This window comes from Hippopotamus amphibius, chromosome 3, assembly GCF_030028045.1.
Source record: "Hippopotamus amphibius kiboko isolate mHipAmp2 chromosome 3, mHipAmp2.hap2, whole genome shotgun sequence".
In the NCBI taxonomy this organism is placed as follows: Eukaryota; Metazoa; Chordata; class Mammalia; order Artiodactyla; family Hippopotamidae; genus Hippopotamus; species Hippopotamus amphibius.
In genome coordinates this window covers 175,622,000-175,642,373 of record NC_080188.1, presented here as the reverse complement: position 1 = coordinate 175,642,373, position 20,374 = coordinate 175,622,000, and the positions used below count along the sequence as shown (strand labels likewise).

The following is a 20,374-nucleotide window of genomic DNA, read 5'->3' as shown; positions in this document are numbered from 1 at the left end:
TTGCATAAATGGGAAATTCGATGAGATCTCTAACATTTTAATTTACTCTGTCTTCTAGTTACCTCATTATATTATAAACCCTTAGAAGTTCTATATAATGTCAAGAATGTATACTGGTTAGTTACCCAGTGAAAGAAACTATCAATACTCTTATCATGTCCGTTTAGAGACAAAGTCCTGATCAGGCTGGAGGGTACTAGATGGCTCTTTGGGTTTTAGGAACTTTGAATGTATTCATCTTGGACATTCATTCATTCAGCAAATATTTACCTGTCTGCTACATGCCAGACATTCTTCTAGGTACTTCAGTTATATCAATGACTAAAACAAAGATCCTTGCCTTTGAAGATGCTGCATTCTAGTGGGAGAGACAGACAATAAATAGTAAATATAATACAAAAGTGAAGTAGATTGTATGTTAGAAAACAAGTGTTCTGGAAAAAGAGAGTAAGTAGAGCAGGGTAAAGGGGGATTGGAAGTTGGTGGTGGGGAAGCAGTGTTAGATTAAGTAATCAGTGTAAGTCAGGCCTAGAAGTGTTAGCCAAGCAGACATCTGGGAGAAGAGTGTTCTGTTTTGGAACAACCAGAGCATGTGTGCCAGGGTCGTTTGAGAGAAAGTAAAGAGATCATTTTAGGTGGAGTTGAGTCAACAAGGCAGAGAATTGTAGGAAATAAGTCACAAAGATAAGGTGAGATGGGGTGAGGGAAGTAGTGAGGAGAGGTAAGTTTGTAGTACAGGCATGTAATGGCTTTGAAGGTCATTTGGCTTTTATATGAGTGAAATGGGGGAGCAATTGGAGGGTTCTGATTGGAGGGTTCAGAGGAATGGTAAGAACTAAATTAAAGGGATCATTCTGGCTGCTTTTGAAAATAGATCATAGAGGAGCAAGTAAAGAAGCAGGGAGATTAGTTAGGAGGCCTTCAGAATAATCTAGGTAGGAGATGATGGTGGCTAACACTGGATAGTGTCGAGGAAGTGATGAGAAATGGATGATTTCTGGATGTGATTTAAAGTTAGAGCCGAAGGAATTTGCTGACAGTATAGCTGTGAAGTTATAGTGAGGGAGGGAGAGAGAGAGATTGATTGATGAAGGAGTGAGAGAAAGGAGTAGCATGACTCATATTTTTGGCTGGGGTAACTAGAAGGATGGAGTTGCTATCAATCAAGATAAGAAAGTCTACAGTAGGGTGGTGTGGTTTGACTGGTAGGTTGGTGGGGGGGAAGATTGAAAGTATGATTTTTGAATGTGTTGAGTTTGAAATGTCTCTTGAATATCCAGCTGGAGAAGAGCCCCTTATAACTATGCCTGTCAGGTAATAAATGTTCAGCATCAGGGACAACAATGAAAGCTTGTTAAAAAACTAATTCGGTGTTAATGGCGTTGGAGACGCTGAAGCTGTGGTATTCCATTCTTTGCCTTCAGTATGGCAGCAAGTCTGTTGTAGGTTGTAACCCAGGATTCAAAGGCATGACAGATACCAGGATGGACACTGACATGCAGATTCAGCAACATGAGAAACTGTCAAATGTTGAATTTCTGATGGTTTGTGTTTTATCACACTTTTCCTGTTTAAAACATCAGAAAGCATTTTAAAAACATCCTTTAGGTAAGGTATTTGATAGAAATAGTTATGAAGCCATTGAATAATATGCTCTTCTAATGATATAAAATATCTTTGCGTTTTGTTTGCCCTTTGAGAGTAAAAACTTGTAAAGTAGAAACTGGTACTAGAACAGTTTTTACTTTGAATTATTTTTCCATTGAACAGTGACTCAGTTTGTAGTTTACAGTTTCAACTCAGCAAGACCCTCTTCCCCTTTGCTTTTGTAGACACATGACATTGTATAATTTCATAGAAACTATGTACTTATGAAATTTTAATACTTAGAAAATATTAGCGTCTTCAAATTATTCTTGGTGTTTTATTTTTTGCTTTTGTTTGTTTTTTTGCAACAGAATTTGGAAGTCTTTTTTTTAGTATTTCAGAGATTTTTTTTTCACATTTCTTAACTTTCCCCATAAGCATCCTGCTGAATCACTTTACTGAAAAAATTAGGAAGTAATATGAAATGTATACTATCCCTTTGTTAGAAATCCTATCAAATCAAGGAAAAATGACTTTTCTTGAACCTTAGTTAATTTGAGGGATTTTCATGAATTCTAACTCTTTTATATGGATCAGTAATTCTGTAGAACTAGGCAGATATAAATACCGACACACATACAAACATACATTCATACTATATGCCAAGAAGCTTTTGGGTACTGTATATTTAAATTTCTTCTCATGAGCTGGAAGGTGTTAAGTCAGGCATATCTTAGAAATGCTCAGTGTCCTAGTATATCCAGAGGGCTCTGTACTTCCAAGACGGTCTTTGCTTGTAGGCTTTAATGGAAAAAAAAAAAAAAAAAAGCTCAAATCATTTAACTTCACTTCCTGAGTTGTGTTGATGCTTGAGCAATGTCTTCTTGGGCAATGACTTAGTCTCCCTTGACTCTTGAGCTTGTGTGGATCAAATAGTTGAAGAGGGCAACAGCGAAACCCTTACTCTTTCCCTTACTTTCAGGAACTATGTCTGGTTGCCAGGTTCAGGAAGTTTTGGTTACTACTTTGAGTCTCTCTATACTAGAGCCAACAAATTGGTAATGACCATTTCTTCTGTTAACTTAATGCCAGTTATGTAGGAAATACACAGTAAACATTAACTCCTCCTTTTCCTTTTTAATTCTGCTTGGTGTTACATATTTTACTTTCTTAGAGTATATTATGTGAAGGCAGAAGAGTTAATTGGATGAAAATGTTTGTAATAGTGTTATAGTTTCCAGCCCTTGGAAAGGTAATATGCTAGTAAATAGATTTCTTAACCGAGGATTTCTAAATTCTGCTTCTGACTCTGTAACTTTTTAGAGAAATTATTTAATTTCTCTGTGTTTCAGCCTTTTCATCTATATTGTATTTATTCTTCATCTACAGATATATACAGAAAATAGGGACTTCCCTGGTGGTCCAGTGGTTAAGACTTTACCTTCCAATGCAGGGGGTATGGGTTTGATCCCTGGTCGGGGAGCTAAGATCCCGCATACCTCCTGGCCAAAAAATTAAAACATAAAACAGAAGCAATGTTGTAACAAATTCAATAAAGATTTTAAAAATGGTCCACATCAAAAAAAACTTTAAAAAAAAAGGTGTGTAAATTTTTTAGAGCTTAGAGATTTTGGAGATTAACTTAGTCAAACCTCTTGTTTTTCAGATAAAGAAACCAGTGTGTTCAGAAAAGGGAGATGCCTTTCCCATGGACACAGTGGGCCAGAAAACTCAAGATTTTTGGCTGTAATGTGCTTTGTGCAGCAGCACACAACATACGAAGTGTTAGATGGTTTTGCTAGACGAGCAGAGGAAGCGGGGCTGTAGTTAAGTGGACTCTTTAGTGTAGTTTATCATGTGATGCATTTTTTCCTCTTGACCATATGCCTGTACCTGCTGGGCATAAAGCTGTTTATTAGTCTTAAGCCAGGTTTATGGAACACTGAATTGCTTAGCTGGTAATCCTTGGTTTTCCAGGCAAAAGTGACTAATGTATATAATTTTATCAGCCTTACTCTTGAATAAATTGCGTATATAGTTATGGCAGAAAAACCAGAAGAAAAAAATCTAAAGTCAATCTTCATTAGAATTTTTAATTTTATTTTCAAAATATTTTTCATTTATATTATTGCCTAGGAGATATTGCTGAGTAGGCTTTTCTAAACTACAATATAATACATGGGTCAAAGTTTTACACAGCTGAGTATACCTAGAGTTGACTATTAGTATTAGAAGGGTAGCCTATTGAAGTACATTTTAATTCAGTGGAGTGTAAATGATAATTATAGAAATCACTAGATTTTTTAGGTAATAGTCGAAGTATATTAATCTCTCCATGGAGACTGATTTGTTAGTTGCAGTGTTAGCTTTTTCTGATTCTTATTTGAAGATGGTATAATAATGCTGAATAAATTTAAAAATAGTAGGTCACTGAATTAGCTATTATGATGGTAATGCTGTGTAACAATGCTGGGATGTTTGATGGCTTACGACAACAAACAGTTTTTAACTCTTGGTCCTGTGGGTCTGAGAGGGAGACTCTTTCGGCTGTAGATTGGATTCAGATCTTTGTCTCATGTTGTATTTTAGGGTCATTAGCTTCCTGGCACATGTTCTTCTCATGATAGATGGCAGAAACTCAGGAGACCAAGCCAAAAAACTCTAGTACATTTGAAGTCTCTGCTCAAGTTTTATTTATCGATATTTGTTGACCAAAAGCAAATTACATGGCTAAGCCCAAAATTATTTGGGCAGGGAAATATTTTGCTTCACTCATTCTAACTGGAGATATTACAAAATCAGTATGTCAAGAGGCATAAATGTACAATTTTGTAATAGGGAGGGAATAAAAAAAGTGGTAACAGTAATCTGATCTACTACAAACATTCGCTCATCTCACTTCCCTAATGTAAATTCTTAAATAAAAATTTTTTTTTCCTGTATTGCAGTCTGTTTTTATGACATAGGAATATTATGAAGCAATAATCGTAATGTGCCTGCCATTTAGAATTCCTCTTTGTCCTATGATGGCTTCCTATTTTGGTTATAAAACATTCTTCTATTGCCTTTTAAACCATGCTTTGAGTGTAAGTACTTGTATTATCCTTTTTTTTTTCTATAATTATTTTAGGTAAGTGTTTTATCTACTTTTTTTCCCTTTCTTTCATCACGTTCACTATACTGTTTATCTTGGAAATTATTATGTTTTCAGATTCTCTTGTCTTTTTCACCTAGATTTCTGTTCTCACAAATACTGTATGAAACCATACAGCCATCTACAACCTATTAAATATATATCTTGTACATCATTTTGCTAGGAAATAATTATGTTAGGACTTAATTAGGCTTCATGTGACAGAAATGCAATTTGTGTGCTTATTCAAAAAGAATTTATAAGAAATGATATGGGTTCATTGGTCTAGTTTGGATTCAGTGTCCACCTTTGAACCTGGCCAGAGGGTTGAGGTTTCTATAAAAGCCATGTGGTTTGAGTAGAGGGAAAGCATAGTCTCAGAAAAAAAAGGTTTGGAGAGTATTGCTGGACAAATAGAAATAGGTATCTACTAAAGAGAAGTGATTTAATAAGTTCCTTCTGTGCCTTGAATCAGGGGCAGGGACACACTTGCATACATACACACATATTGGTGGGGCTTTCGCCTGAGAACTAGAATAGTGGATGGACTGTTTAGTAAACAGAGGTCAGTCATGGTAGTTTCTTTTCTTTTCTTTTCTTTTTTCTGATTCAGTTCTTCAAAGCACAGAAGAATTGTGGTTGGTAAGTGATATTTTAAATTATTCATATCTTTTTTTTTTTTTCATAAATTAAGCATATTTCCTGTTTCCACTGTTGTAATGGGTCTACTATAGTCATTCTAATTTTCATGCCCTGGTTATCCTCCCAGCTTATCCAATTTTGACTTACACTCATATTTTCAGTTTGCTATTATAGTTTGAGTCACTTGAAAATGAATAGGTACAAGCACATAATCTGAAAGCAAGGAGTAGACTAACCATATTTGACACAGAAAGAAATTGGACCATGTGTACTATGATTTTATACTTTTAAATGTGTTTGGTTATTTTGGGAAGAAGATAGCTTCCAGTTGGACTTTGCTGAATGTTGTTATACTATTCCTTGTATGTGTGAAAATTGTAGTTTTAGGCCTCCAAGTGAGTTGTTAATTTAGATATCATATTGTTCATTTGACAAAAATGATATGGCATTAAAGTAAGAATAAAAACTATTTTATTTTATTTATTTATTTTTTTCTTGGCGCACGGGCTTAGTTACTCCGTGGCATGTGGGATCTTCCTGGAGCAGGGCTTGAACCCGTGTCTCCTGCATTGGGAGGCGGATTCTTAACCACTGCGCCACCTAGGAAGCCCTAAAAACTATTTTAATAGAATTGGTAGAATTATTACAGGTGTGGGGGATAAGTGTGTTTAAGTTATTTAAGTCAATCAATTTATTGAGTTCCTTTGGGTTTGGAGCAGGGGAGAAGGAGATGGATAAAAGAAACATCAGATTTTCTGTAGCACTGCTTAGTTTTTTTATTCTCATAGAGTGTTAAAACTGCCATAAAAATAAAAATGTCTATGCCTAGACTATTGTTCCCAGTATTGGTGTTTTTTTTCTTCTTCTGTGCCTGAAGAGACATAAAAATCCTTTGTCAGAGTTTACATTATAATTTTTGGGTTATAATAGGGCAGACTTAACAAAATGCTTTTAAAAGCAGCTTTGCTTTTGTGCACTGCTCTGTTTTACATGCTGAGTTGAAATGGATGTATTAGTCTTGAGTTCACAGAACAGTGAGCTCCATATTATTCAAAAGACTTGAAAATTTTCCAACTGCTATTTCTTTTAATTTGTTGTAATAGCAGATCACCATATATAAAGAGAATGTAACATTCTGCTTAGCATTCTGCTGCATGATAGTAGACTTTGGTTATATTTTGAGTTGACTTGTTGGAATGGAATTCTTCTTTATATTTTAGGTTATATTTTGAATTGACTTGTTGAATGGAATTCTCAATGCGTAGAATGAGAATCTTAAATGACTTTGGAATCCATTCAGTACAACTTCCTACTTGATGCCGGAGTCTAGCCTGCTGTGTCCAAAATAATTGACTTGTTTATTAAACAGATATTTATTGAGCCCGTACTATGTGTAGGCACTTTGCTGGGGAATAAATAAAAATAGATACCATCCCTGTCCTTGTGTAGGTAGTTTAGCTTTGCAGTTGAGTGTGAAATCTGTTTATTCAGTTTCAGCAAGTTATTTTTTGAATCTAAGCTCTCAAATTGGAAAGAATCAACATCTTAGCAATATTGTTTTCCAATCTATGAATGTTGAGTATTTCTCCATCTATTTAAATCTCCTTTTTAATTTCTTTCATAAGTGTTTATTCAGTCTCAGCAAGTTTTTTGAATCTTAAGTTCTCAAATTGGAAAGAATCAACATCTTAGCAATATTGAGGTTTCCAATCTGTGAATATTGAGTAGCTCTTCATCTATTTAAATCTTCTTTAATTTCTTTCATTAGTATTTTGTAGGTTTTTACTTACAAATAGATCCTATAGATAGTGTTAAATTTATATGTATTTCATTTTTTTGGTGCTATTGTAAATGCTCTTGCTTTTTAAAAAATTAAAAATTCCGATTGTTTATTGTGTATATGTAGGGAAGAGACTGACTTTTGTATATTGCCCTTGTATCCTGTGACTTTTCTGTACTCACTTATTCAAGGGGTTTTTTGGATAGATTCTTTGGGATTTTCTGCATAGATAATTATGTAATCCATGAATAAAGACAGTTTTATTTCTTCCTTTTAAATCTTTATAACTTTTATTTCTTATGATTTTGAATCAGAGGTAAGAGAGAGGCATCATTCCATGGTTCCCAGTCTTAAGGGAAAGTGTCCAGTCTCTTCCATCTCTCACAATTAAATATGATGTTAGCTGTAGGTTTTTATGTAGATATTCTTTATCAAGTTGAGGAATGTCCATCCATTGCTAGTTCACTGAGAATTTTTATAATGAATGGGTGTTACATTTTGTCAAATGCATTTTCTGCGTTAATTGACATGATCATGATTTTACTTTAGCTTATTGATATTTGATAACATTGATTAATTTTTCAGCCAGTCTTGCATATCTGGGGTGTAATTCTTTTTATACATTGTTGGAGATGATTTTATACTATTTTGTCTATAGTTTTTTTGTAATCTGGTTTTAGTATTAGGGTAACGCTGGCCTCATAGAATGAGTTAAGAAGTATTTCCTCTCCTATTTTCTGGAATAGATTATGGAGAATTGATACTATTTCTTCCTTAAATGTTTGATGAAATTAACCAGTGAAGCCATCTGTGTCTGGTGCTTTCTTTTTTGAAAGCTCATTAATTATTGTTGGTTAAATTTATTTAAAAATATAGAGCTGTTCCAGTTACCTACTTTTCCTGGTATGAAGTTTGGTACTTTATGTCTTTCAAGGGATTGGTCCAGTTCATCTAAGTCACCAAATCTGTGGGCATAGAACTATTTGTAGTATTCCTTTATTATCATGTTAATATCCAGGGGATGGGTAGTGATAACCTTCTTTCATTTTTTATATTGGTAATTTGTGTGTTCTCTTTTCCTTGTTTAGCCTGGGTAGACTATTTATCAATCTTATCAATTTTATTTATCTTTTTAAAGAACTGTCTTTTGGTTTTGATTTTTAAAATTTTTCTGTATTGTTTTCTCATTTCAATTTCATTGATTTCGCTTATATTTTTAATTATTTCTTTTCACTTGCTCTCCTTTTTTTTTAGTTTCCTAAGATTCCTAAGGAAGAATAAGTTATAATTTTAGATGTTTTTTTCTTTCCTAGTATATGCATTTCAATGCAACAAATTTTCTAAGTACTGCTTTCACTGCATCCCACAGCTTTTGATAAGTTGTGTTTTCATTTTTGTTTAATTCAAAGTATTTTAAAATTTCTCTTGAATCATCTTCTTTGACTCATGGTTACTTAGAAGTGTGTTATTTAATTTCCAAATATTTGGGAATTTCCAAGCTATCTGTTACTGATTTCTAGTTTATTTCTTTCATGGTTCAATATTTGTATGGTTTTAATTTTAAAAAATTTGCCAAGCTGTGTTTTATGTCCCAGAATATGGTTTCCCTTGGTGAATGTTCCCTGTGAGTAAGTATATTCTTTTGTTAGATTAGTATTTTATAAACATCAATTAGATCAAGTTGACTGATAGTGCTATTCAGGTCATCTGTATCTTTGTTAATTTTCTGTGTGCTTGATCTGTCAGTCTCAGAGAGGGGTGTTGAAGTCTCCAACTGTGATAGTGGATTTGTCTATTTCTCCTTTCAGTTCTATCAGTTTTTGCCTCAAGTACTTTGATGCCCTGTTGTTAGGTGCATGCTCATTTCAGATTGTTATGTTTTCTTGGAGAATTGACCCTCTTATTAGTATATAACACCCCTCTGTATCTCTGATAATCTTCCTAGTTCTGAAGTCTTTGTCTAAAATCGGTATAGTTATTCCAGCTTTCTCTTCTTTTATTTGAATGTTAGCAATTTGTTTGTTATTATTATTATTATTATTTTTTAAATTATTTAATTTATTTGTTTATTTTTGTCTGTATTGGGTCTTAGTTGCTGCGCACGGGCTTTCTCTAGTTGTGGTGAGCGGGGGCTACTCTTCGTTGTGGTGCTCAGACTTCTCAGTGCAGTGGCTTCTCTTGTTGCAGAACATGGGCTCTAGGTGTGCGGACTTCAGTAGTTGTGGCACACAGGCTCAGTAGTTGTGGCTCACGGGCTCTAGAGCACAGGCTCAGTAGTTGTGGCGCACGGGCTTAGTTGCTCTGTGGCATGTGGGATCTTCCTGGACTAAAGCTCAAACCCATGTCCCCTGCATTGGCAGGGGGATTCTTAACCACTGTGCCACCAGGAAGTCCTGTTATTACTTGTTATTAAGTACCAACGAAATATGCAAAAAATTTGAAGCCACCCTTCTGCAACCCACTTTTCCCTCGCACACCCAAATTCCACACTTAGCTTCCAACAGTTTGTCAAAATTACCGTTTAAGTGTTTCTTCCAGTTTATGGTTCTAGCAGCTCCTGCTGCAGGTAAACACATCTTGGTTGCTGTCTCTCTCTTGTTTGCCCCCAGATTTGGAACGGGCAGTTTGTCCTGTGACCTCCGTTCCCTATGGATCCGAGAAAAGCTATTGATTTTCAGTTTGTCCAACCTTTTCTTGTTATAGGGAGGGTCGTGATGACTTCCAAGCTCTTTAGCAGATACCAGAAGTTGAATTATTTGTCTTTTTATTACCGACTTGTAAGAGTTCCTAATATAATCTGGCTACTGGACCCTTATCAGATATGTGACTTGTAAATATTTTCTCATCCTGTGGATTTTATTGTTACTTTCTTCATGTTATCATTTTAGCACATTTTAAATTTCGGTGTAGTCCAATTTAACTATTTTTTTCTTTTGCCACTTGTGCTTTTGGTGTCATATCAGAATTCTTAACCCAAGGACATGAAGATTTATACCTGTATTTTCTTCTGAGAGTTTTATAGTTTTGGTTCTTATACTTAGGTCTGTGATCCATTTTGAATTAAATTTTGTGTGTGGTGTGAGTTTGGGGTCCAACTTCATTCTTTTGCATGTGGATATCTAATTGTCCCAACACCATTTATTGAAAAGCCTATTCTTTCCCTATTTAAATCTTATTACTTGCCTGTGGAAATATTTTAAAATATTGACTTTGCATTCTCAGATTTTTGTGTTTGTGTGCAAATTTGGTAAGTATGTCATCTCTGTACTGAGGTTCAAAGCAGTCTTCAATCCAATCAGGTAGCATTAGGCAAACTTCTAAAAGCATCCATAAGGGCCTTCAGGGCAGGGTTCTTATGGTTGTAATGAGAGCTGTTTTAATTTTGAGTGGAATGAGAAGTCCTGGGCTTTGTTCTGAAGAGGTCACAAAATTACATATGGTAAACTAATAGTTTTCTTGTTAGCATGGCAAAATATCTGATATTCTCTTGGGCTAAAGAAAACCTCTATTAAAAATGCATCTTGGGACTTCCCTGGTGGTCCAGTGGGTAAGACTCTGCACTTTCAATGCAGGGGACCCAGGTTCAATCCCTGGTTGGGGAACTAGATCCCCCATGCATGCCACAACTGAGAGTTTGCATGCCGCAAACAAAGTGGCTTCATGCTGCAACTAAGAAGCTTGTGTGGAACTCTGCATGCCACAACTAAGAAGCTTGTGTGCTGTGAGTAAGAGTCTGCATGCTGCAACTAAGAGAAGTCCCCATGCCACAACTAAAAAGATCCCACCTGCCGCAACTAAACATGCAGCAACAAAGATCCCATGTGCTGCAACTAAGACCTGGTGCGGCCTAAATAAATAAATAAATAAAATGCATCTTATCTGAACTGAGCAACCTTTAGTATTCATTCACATGCTAATTCAGAATTAACTATTAGTTTTACTACCAGTTATCTAAGAAGAATGCTTTGGTGGAAGAGATAGGTAAGTTTTGAAGGAGGAGAGCTGTAGCGAAAGTTCAGTATGCATATTGATGTTTTATTGATACCAGCTCTGGGTCTCAACAGATGAGGAGACTTTAAGAGACAGTATAATGTAGTGGTTTAGAACGTGTACTCTGAAGTCAGACTACCTAGTTCAAATACTGGCTCCACATTTGGTAGTTGTGAGAACTTTAGCCTAATTGGGGCTTTTAACATTGTTTTCAACACATTTATTAGATATCTCCTATGCACTAGACACTAAAGTAGGCATGGGATATTCCGTGGTGAACAAAACAGAGTTGGGATTGGGGAGGGAGTATATTTAGATAGCCTTAGCATCAGGGGTGGCCTCAGGTTTCTCTGCCTTCCTACCTATATTTCATCTCATACTAACTACTGTTGACCTTTGAACAGCATGGGTTTGAACTGTCTGGATCTACTTATACACAGATTTTTTTTCAATAAATACTACAATACTACACAGTCTGTGGTTGGTTGAAGCCACAGATGAGCAATTGGGGATATGGAAGGCCAACGGGTACTTGAGCATCTGTGGATTTTGGTGTGTGTGGTGAACCAGTCCTCCATGGACACTGAGGGACGACCGTATTCTTATCCATACTCATTATTACGTAGCTATCACGGCCTCCTTTCTGTTCCTCAGTAAGCCTTTTCTTACCTCTTGGCTTCTGCATTTGCTATTTCTTCTGCTTGAAGTTACTTCTCCCTAGTTCTTTCCATGGTTTGCTCATTCTTATTAAATCAAAATGTCAGTTGAGTCCAGTAGTTAAGTCCTGCCTTCCCATCATCTTTTCTAGTACTTACTCCAGTACGTGATCCTGATTTATTTTCTTGTATATTATTTATCACATCCACAAGAATGTTAGCTCTAAGAAGACTGGGCCTATGTTCATCTCACTAATCATTTAGTCTCCAGTTCCCGTGATGGTTTCTGTCACATAGCAGGAACACATTAAATATTTGTTGAGTCAGTGAATGAAAGCTGATAGCTATAGGAGTCAGCCATATGAAGGTAGGAGATAAGAGCTCAGACCCTAAAGTGGGAAAGAACTTTCTGTGACTAAAGAGCTGTATTGATAAAGACACAGAGGCAAGGGTGTGTTAGGCCTCTGAATCCTGGCAAGGAGTTTGGATCTTATTTGGATTTTAGTGAAAAGATTTTAGTCTGCAGTTTGAATGTAATCCAGCTTACTTTCCAAAAGGTTTCTTTGGCAGCTCTGTGAATTTTAGATTAGGGAGGAAAAGACTGGAGGTAGGGGGTGGGCTATGAGACTTTTATAGTGGATGAGATCATCGCTTGGATTAGGTTGGTAAAATGGATGTGCAGAAAGATGGGATAGATGTGGGATTTATTTTGGAAGTGGGACTAACATGACTTGGTAATGAGAGGAATGAAGAAGTGGAGAGGAATCAAGGATGATAACCAGATTTTTTGTTTGAGCAACTTGGTGGAAGTTGGTATTCTTTCCTGAAATGGGAAATCTGAATAAGGAACAGCTTTGGAGGAGACATTAGGAATTCCATTTGGGTTACATTTTAAGATACTGATAAGAATTCCACATGGAAATATCAAATAAAGAGTTGGATTCCAAATCAGGAAATTAGTGGACAGATTTGGGTTGGGATAGAAATTTGGGAGACTTTCAGCATATAGATGCTATTTAAATTCATGACAGTGAGAGATATTACTTAGAGTGTGTGGCAAGGAATCAGAAGCAAAACCTCAGGACTTGGAATTTGCAACATGTAGATATGTCAAGTAGAGGAGTGGCAACTGAAGAGGATTTGGAGAAGGATTGGCCACAGAAGGATTGGTATGTGTGATGTCTTGGCAATTAAGGATTCATGGGCCAGAGTGAAAGATAAAAACATGGCTTCCAACACATGTTGCATTTCAGAAACATATAATATGCAAAATGAGAAAAACCTTTAGAGGACAGATGAATGTGCTTGAAGGGTTTTAAAAAGGAAGAATGTTTACACGCCTACCAGAAATGAGGGCTAGCTAATTACACTGGCCTTGGAGTTTGCAGCACTTATTCTTTGTTTTGATATTATTAGAAACTTTGATTTTTGATAACATTAGGAAATAATTTTTTAAAGTGTAACTTTAAGGAGGAAGTAAATTTTACTGATTTGTTTTTGCCGAGAGTAATGGTGTTAGTGTCACCTAATGGCAAAGTGAGATATTGCAGCCATATTTATATGAGGCAGTGAACAAAGTAACCTAATTTTAGAAAGAGAAAAAGAACATTTCTGGGGGGAAGTTTTGGCATAGATCAGACTTACCATGGTTACAAGTCCCTGCATTCTTTAGCACTGGTCTACTTGTCCTACCTTTCTGTCACGTTACGCCTTTGGTCACTGAGCAGATTGTTTAATATACGGTTCTTTTTTGTCTTTCAGGTTTCGGTTCAAGTATTTCCCTTTCAGAGTCCTTTCCTACCACTTGAAGTTTGTCAGTTTGCTCCTTACAGCTACTCTTTGTTACATTAGGCTGTTGTATCTTCTTGATAGCCTGTTGAATGATTTGGGATTACCTTACTTGCTTGCTTGTTTCCTTACTAGTTGTAAGCTGTAGGAGAGGAGGCAACTTGTTTGCCTTATTCGCTCATGTAACCACAGTGCTGATTGAGTACAGTGACTGTTATATAGTGAACATTTTCAGTTGAAATTAGTTGTGTGAATGTTTGAATTTCTGGAGGTGATAGAGAGTGTTTAGTTTCTATGGTGTAAAGTAGAGGTCTATCCAGAAAACAGAATCACACTATATTTGATTACCACTGCATTACACCCCCCTCCTTTTTTTTTTGCCTCCTGTAAATAAGTGGTAATGTGTCTGGAAGAGAAAAGATACGTGACTTAGGGTATTGAATTCTATATTAATCAGTCAACCTCAGTGACACAGAAGAAATATTTTAAGGTACAATACTTAGTCTTAAGGAGATATGTTTTTGCAGACATTTAGATTTAATTATAAAGTAATTTCAGTGAATGCATTTTTGTTTGTGTGTGATTTTGTAGATACTTCTAGCATCATGCTTATTTATTTCCTCTATTAAAAAGAACAAAAAGTATTTCTAGGAGAAATACAGAGAGCGCCAAATAGTAGTAAATTCTTTTAGTTGAGATATGGATGGGTTTGTGTTGTTCTTCAGGGAACAATATGATTTTTTCAGTCTGGAAACTCAGGGTACATTTCCATTATGTGGCCCAGTCCAGGGAGGTAGCCTCCCTAGTTTTGAGATAATTATCTAGCCAGCAGAATTCTTTGCATGAACCATTTTTAAAGGCAGAAGATTGATCAGGTACTTAATAATTCATGTTTTTATTCACTAGTTTTTGTTCTTAATCCTTGTGGTTTTGACCAGGTGGCTGTGGGAAGAGAAGTTTGTGAAACTGAAATGGAGGTCAGAGCTTCATTGCAGAAGGTTAGTGGGTCATCGGATTCTGTGACTACATTGAACAGTGAAGAGTTTGTCTTGGTTCCTCAGCATGCAGGTGATACTTCTACAAAAGATGATGAAAAACCTGAACTGAAGGTATTTTTTTCTTTTCTACAGATGATTTTAAATTATTATTTTTTAAGCTAGGTGAAACTTATCTCAGGAGATATATAAAATCCAAATGTTTTTCTCGAATACTGACCTTGAGAATAGAATCAGTGTTTGATTTATTCAGAGGCTAATTCTTTGGTTTGTGAACTTTTAAAGTTTTTTGCTTTTTGTTGTTTATCTCTTACTTTAGAATTCAGAAAGAAGGAATGGGAGGAAGATAAAAGAGAAAGGATAAGCGGCAAGTTAGACTTTAATGGTTAAATCTTACATAAATTTAATTTATGTGGATATTTTTGTCTCTCTTACTGCTGCTGGATTTTTTAAATTAATTTTATAAATATGTAGTTATGTGTTGTTTTCACTTCGGAGACTTTTCTTTATGATTTTTATGTTTTAGGTAGCTGGTGGCATTCAAGTGTGTGATTTAACACGACTTGTCTGAATATTTTTTAAGCATATGTTTCATAACTTTAGCAGTTGAGTTTTTAATTTAGATGTGGTCCTTTTACTTTTTCATTTTTATGTTGCCTTTCCTAACTCAAAAAAAAAAAAAACCACCCAAACAAACCCAGGTGTACATGTATGAGAATTGCATAATTCCTCTAGAAATAGGAAGAGAGAAATTAGTCAAAAATGGTACATATTATTTGACTTTTATTTAATATTAATTATAACATCAGATGTTAGTATATTAATCTAATAAAATTTTACAAAAATTAGATTAAGTATTCATTTTACATTATATCAAAGATAGTTTTATAATTTTATTAAAATAATAGATTTCTTTAAATTTATTCAAATATCTGTATTTAAATAAATAGTATTTAAACTCATTTAACTATGTATTTTCGTATTAATGTGTTTAAGGCATTTATTTACTTAGGTTTTGTGTCTAACTTGCTTTTAGGAAAAAGATGAGTCAGCTTAAATGTAGGGAAATTAGCAATACTCCTTGGCAGCTAGCAAGAAAAATTTGTAAAGAAATCGGAAATATATTTATTCCATGATAGCAAAAAAATATGACCTTTTAAATGATATCCACCCTACACACTATCTATTACAACTTATCCATTTTCCTTTTTAAAAAACAAATGGAGGATTATCTGGTTTTTAGAATGTGTTACTAGAAAATAAAAAGAAAAAATAAAAGGAAATCTCTGTAAATAAAATCTTAGATCAGATATAATTGGAAACTACCTGGAGTGTTTTTGAAGAATTCTCTTCTGAAACTAATAATCCTCTAATTTAGTTGATTTTATAACTCAGGATTTTGTATTGTAGCTAATGAAATTAGGTACAAATGTAAATCTTGGTGTTCAGTAACTGTATTTAAATTTAAATATTTAGATTGTTTAAATTTCTTCTAGAAATGAAATATTTTAATTAAGTTCCAGAATAATAATATGATTGAAACAAATTGTCTTGCTTTGTCTGTAGATAGTTTCTAATGGTGATGAACAATTGGAAAAAGCCATGGAAGAGATTTTGAGAGATTCTGAGAAAGGGCAAAGCAGCCTTGCTGTTGACTGTATGAATTCCAGTGAGATTTCAGACCATTCATTTGGAGATGTTTCAGCTAGCAGAACAAATAAGCCATCTCTTCAGTTAATTTTGGATCCACCAAATAGAGGTACCATATTGAACTCTTAAAAACTGTAAGGGAAATGGGATAAAGTGATAATGAAAATTTTAAGATGAAAATTAGAAAATTTAATTAGCCTCTTTTTGTAAGATCAAGACCAGCAGCATTTTTAAAATGTATCTTTCACTGAAGATCTCAGTGATAAGAATTTCCTTTGCTTTACAAATAATTTTATCATTCTTTTCTAGTTATACATTGTTTTTCTTTTTTTTAAGTAAATAAATAAATTTATTTATTTATTTATTGAATGGTTTGGGTCTTCATTGCTGCGTACAGGCTTTCTCTAGTTGTGGAGAGTGGGGGCATGGTGTGTGGGCTTCTCTGTGGTGGCTTCTCTTATTGCAGAGCATGGGCTCTAGGTGTGTGGACTTCAGTAGTTGTGGCACTTGGTCTCAATAGTTGTGGCTCACGGGCTCTAGAGCGCAGACTCAATAGTTGTGGTGCACAGGCTTTGTTGCTCCGAGGCATGTGGGATCTTCCCGGAGCAGGGCTCAAACCCATGTCCCCTGCATTGGCAGGTGGATTCTTAACTGCTGTGCCACTAGGCAAGTCCCTACATTATTTTTCACTTTTAATAGAAAGGCATACATTTTGTATTCTCCCCAAAATTTATATATAGCAAAGCCCTCATAATTGGGATTAGTGTCCTTCTAAAAGAGTGTCCAGAGAGCTAGCTTATACTTTCTGCAGTGTGAGGACACAGTGAAAAGATGCTGTCTGGGAAGTGAGCTCTCGCAAGACACCAAGTCTGCCAGAGCCTCCATCTTGGACTTCCCAGCATCCAGGGCTGTGAGAAATAAATGCCTGTTGTTTATAAGCCGCCCATGTGGTATTTTGTTATACAGCAGCTTGAAAGAACTAAGACATTTCAGCTGCCTCTTCATAGTTGTACTCAACACAGTTTTTGCTAACAGGTTTGTTGTCGTTGATTTAAAATGACATAAAGTCCAATGGTAAGGAACTAGAGTTAAATGGAAAGCATCTAGATTTAAGAGGGCTGAAGTGAATATTAAAGGTATGTAGTTTGCCAGTGATAAAATTAGATGGATAAGGGCTTTTGTTTAAATATCATGATAACTTGTTGGTTTTTATCATTTGGTGACCTCATATTCTGGCTACTTGGATTCAACTTTGCAGGGAATCTTTGCTAATTTACTGCAATGTACTAAGATACTGTTTAGATATATAGATGGGTCTTCTCTCTTGTGCCCTTTGTTATTTACTCTTTGCATCTTTCTTCTGAGGAAGGGATTATGGAATTAAAGAAGTATGACTTGAATAGGACCGAATTTATATTTAGGAGGATATGAATTTCTTACATTGGTGTAAGATTTCACCAGATTTAAAAGTGTTGCCTTGCTAAAAATATTTTGCTATTTGCCTGCTTAACTCAGGATTTCTGCTAGTCGTAAGGCGTTTTGCCTGCATGAAGGCTGCAGTTATGATGCGTTTAATTGTGGTTGGGATAGGGTCTAGGTGGTGCCCAGGATGATGTGCGTTTGCCACTGACAGGTTGCTGAAAGGACCACTAGCTCTAAAAAATGTCTTTTATTTAGTGATTAATTCATTTGATATGTATTGAGTGTCTAGTCTTTTAGACACTGTTAAAAGTGCTGGGAATAAAAAGATGTTAGAACAGTTCCTTACCTTGAAGAACTAATACTCTGTATAATTAAGAGCAGAATAAACTACATTTTTGCTTTTAATTCATTTTATTTTAGATCTTTCATAGAGGTTAAGACATAATATCTGGAGTTCAGACCTGGATTTGAACCCAGGCTCTGTCTGTGGCTTGGGCAAGTTGTTCAACTTTTCTAATGCTCAGTTTTCTCATCTGTAAAATAGAGAGAAAATGGAACCTGTCTCATAGGGATTTGGAGGATTAAATGACATCCGTATAAAGTGTTCTGTAAAATGCCTCTTGGTACTTAAGAAGTAAGCGCTGAATAAAGCACTTGTCATCTTCATCAGCAATCGTTCTGGAGGTCTTGAACCCCAAAATAAAATCACATACAATTTTAGGTTTAAGTGCGATAATTACAACACATCTGCTTAAAATGGGCGCGGGGCAGGGTGTAGGCCCTTTATCTCCACTGACATTCCTAACCCCTGGATTTCTGTGCAACAGTGTTCTTTGAATAGTTGTTTTCTTTGAGTACTTTAAAAATGTTATTCTGCTGTCCTGTCTTCTTCTGCAGTTTCTGATGCGAAATCTGCCGTCATTTGAATCATTTATTGTTCCCTTATTTGTAACATACTGTTTTTCTCTGTCTACTTTAAATATTTTTTTCAGTGTTTCTGTTTTCCGTCAGTTTGATAATATGAGTGTGGTTTTCTTTGGATTTATCTTTTTTGGTATTCACTGAGATTCCTGAATCTGTAAATTTATATCTTTTACAAAATTTGGGAGATTTTCGACATTATTTTTTAGAAATTTTTGTGTGTGTGTGCAGTAATCTTTTCTTTTTTCTGTGACTCAGACAATAAAAGTATTAGATATTTTCATATTGTTCTATAATTCCTAAGGCTCTTTTCCTTGTTTTCCAATGTTTTTCTCTCTCTTCCTCAGTTTAGATAGTTTCTGTTGACCTGTGTTCTACCTACTGTGGTGCAGCTTCATTGCTGGGAATGGCCTTGTGGTAGAACTAGGAGAGAAAAAAAAGAGGAAAAAAAGAAAAAGTTATAATTCCCCAAACATTCTCTGGTTCACAGAGATTCCTTTTTTCTGTCATTTGGCCAGAAAGATTGGATTTCTCACACAGTTTTGTTGCTCAATGCACAATTCTGCAACAGGTCAAATGTGGGGTGTCAAGGGTGAGAAAATGTAAAAGGGAACTCAATACTGTACTGGTAGTTTTTCACGTTTTCACTTCTCTCTCCAGTCTGTCTGTTATTATTTGCTTTTTTAAAGAACAATCCTCAGTTACTTTTTATGTTCTACCCAATGTTTTCAGTTAATAGAGAGAAGCTATAGTAGACTTGTTATTTCGCTTCAGTTCTGCTAGTTTTTATCTGCTAGTTTTTACTTCAAGTATTTTGAAACTCTGGTATTAGGGGTGTAACCATTTAAAAATTATGTTTTCCTGATATATGGACCCTTTAATCATTGTGAAATATCTCTTTTTCTCCTGTTACTATTCATTCTTTTGAAGTTTGATTTTTCTGATATTAATATAGCCATTCTGGTTTTCTTAGAATTAGTGTTTGCATGGTGTATCTTCCTCCCTCCCTCCCTTCCCTTCTTTCACTTTTAACGTACTTGTATCTTTTTATTTAAAATGTGTGTTTCTTAAACATAGCTTGTAGTTGAGTTTTATTTTTTTTAATCCAGTTTGATGAACTGTCTTTAATTGGTGTGTTTAGACCAGGGGTCAACAAACTGTTGATACTTCCTGTGGGCCAAAATCCTACCCACTACTTGTTTTTAGTATGGCTTTGAAAGGTAAGAATTGTTTTTACATTTTTAAAGGGTTGAAAACAAGTCGAAAAGAAGAATGCTGTTTTGTGATACGTGAAAGTTATGTGAAATTCAAATTTCAGTGTGCATAAATTGTTTTGAATTTTGTAAAAAAAAATTTTTTTGTGGAAGGCTGCTTTCTCTCTTTTTGTGTAAATACTTGCCTGATATCCTAGATTTTTTTCTTTTGGCCCACAAAGCCTAAAATAGTTATAATATGGCCCTTTACAGAAAAAGCTAATGAGCCCTGTTTTTGACCATTTACTTTTAATGTAATTTCTTATATGTTTGGATCTAGGTGTACCTACTCTCTTGCTGTTTGCTTTCTCTTTGTCCCTTTGGTTTTTTGTCCCATCACCCCCCGCCCTGGCCTTTTCGTGCATTCCTTTAGGTTATTTTTTATGCTCCATTTTGTATCCATTACTGGCATATTAATTACATAATTTTATTATTTTAGTGGTTGAAGTTTTATAACCCAAGTTTTTAATGTGTCTGTTTCAATAATATTATACCACTTCATGTGTACTGTGAGGATCTTCCAGACTTTATGCTTTTGTTGTCATTCATTTTGCTTA

General features: G+C 35.1%; 1 protein-coding gene and 1 non-coding gene across 5 annotated transcripts in view; both read left to right on the top strand.

Moving 5' to 3' along the window:
• Positions 1-20,374, top strand: part of RABGAP1L (RAB GTPase activating protein 1 like) — a 665,842-nt gene that overhangs the window by 44,617 nt on the left and 600,851 nt on the right. For all 4 annotated transcript variants that reach the window (XM_057728667.1, XM_057728668.1, XM_057728669.1 and 1 more), the window contains exons 2-3: positions 14,515-14,685; positions 16,138-16,330. In XM_057728667.1, coding sequence (XP_057584650.1) covers positions 14,548-14,685; positions 16,138-16,330 — 331 coding nt within the window. In that variant the 5' untranslated portion in view covers positions 14,515-14,547. The remainder of the gene's footprint in view (positions 1-14,514; positions 14,686-16,137; positions 16,331-20,374) is intronic.
• TRNAE-UUC (transfer RNA glutamic acid (anticodon UUC)) lies at positions 10,672-10,744 on the top strand. The gene has a single exon. It is a non-coding gene; the product is annotated as a tRNA-Glu (tRNA).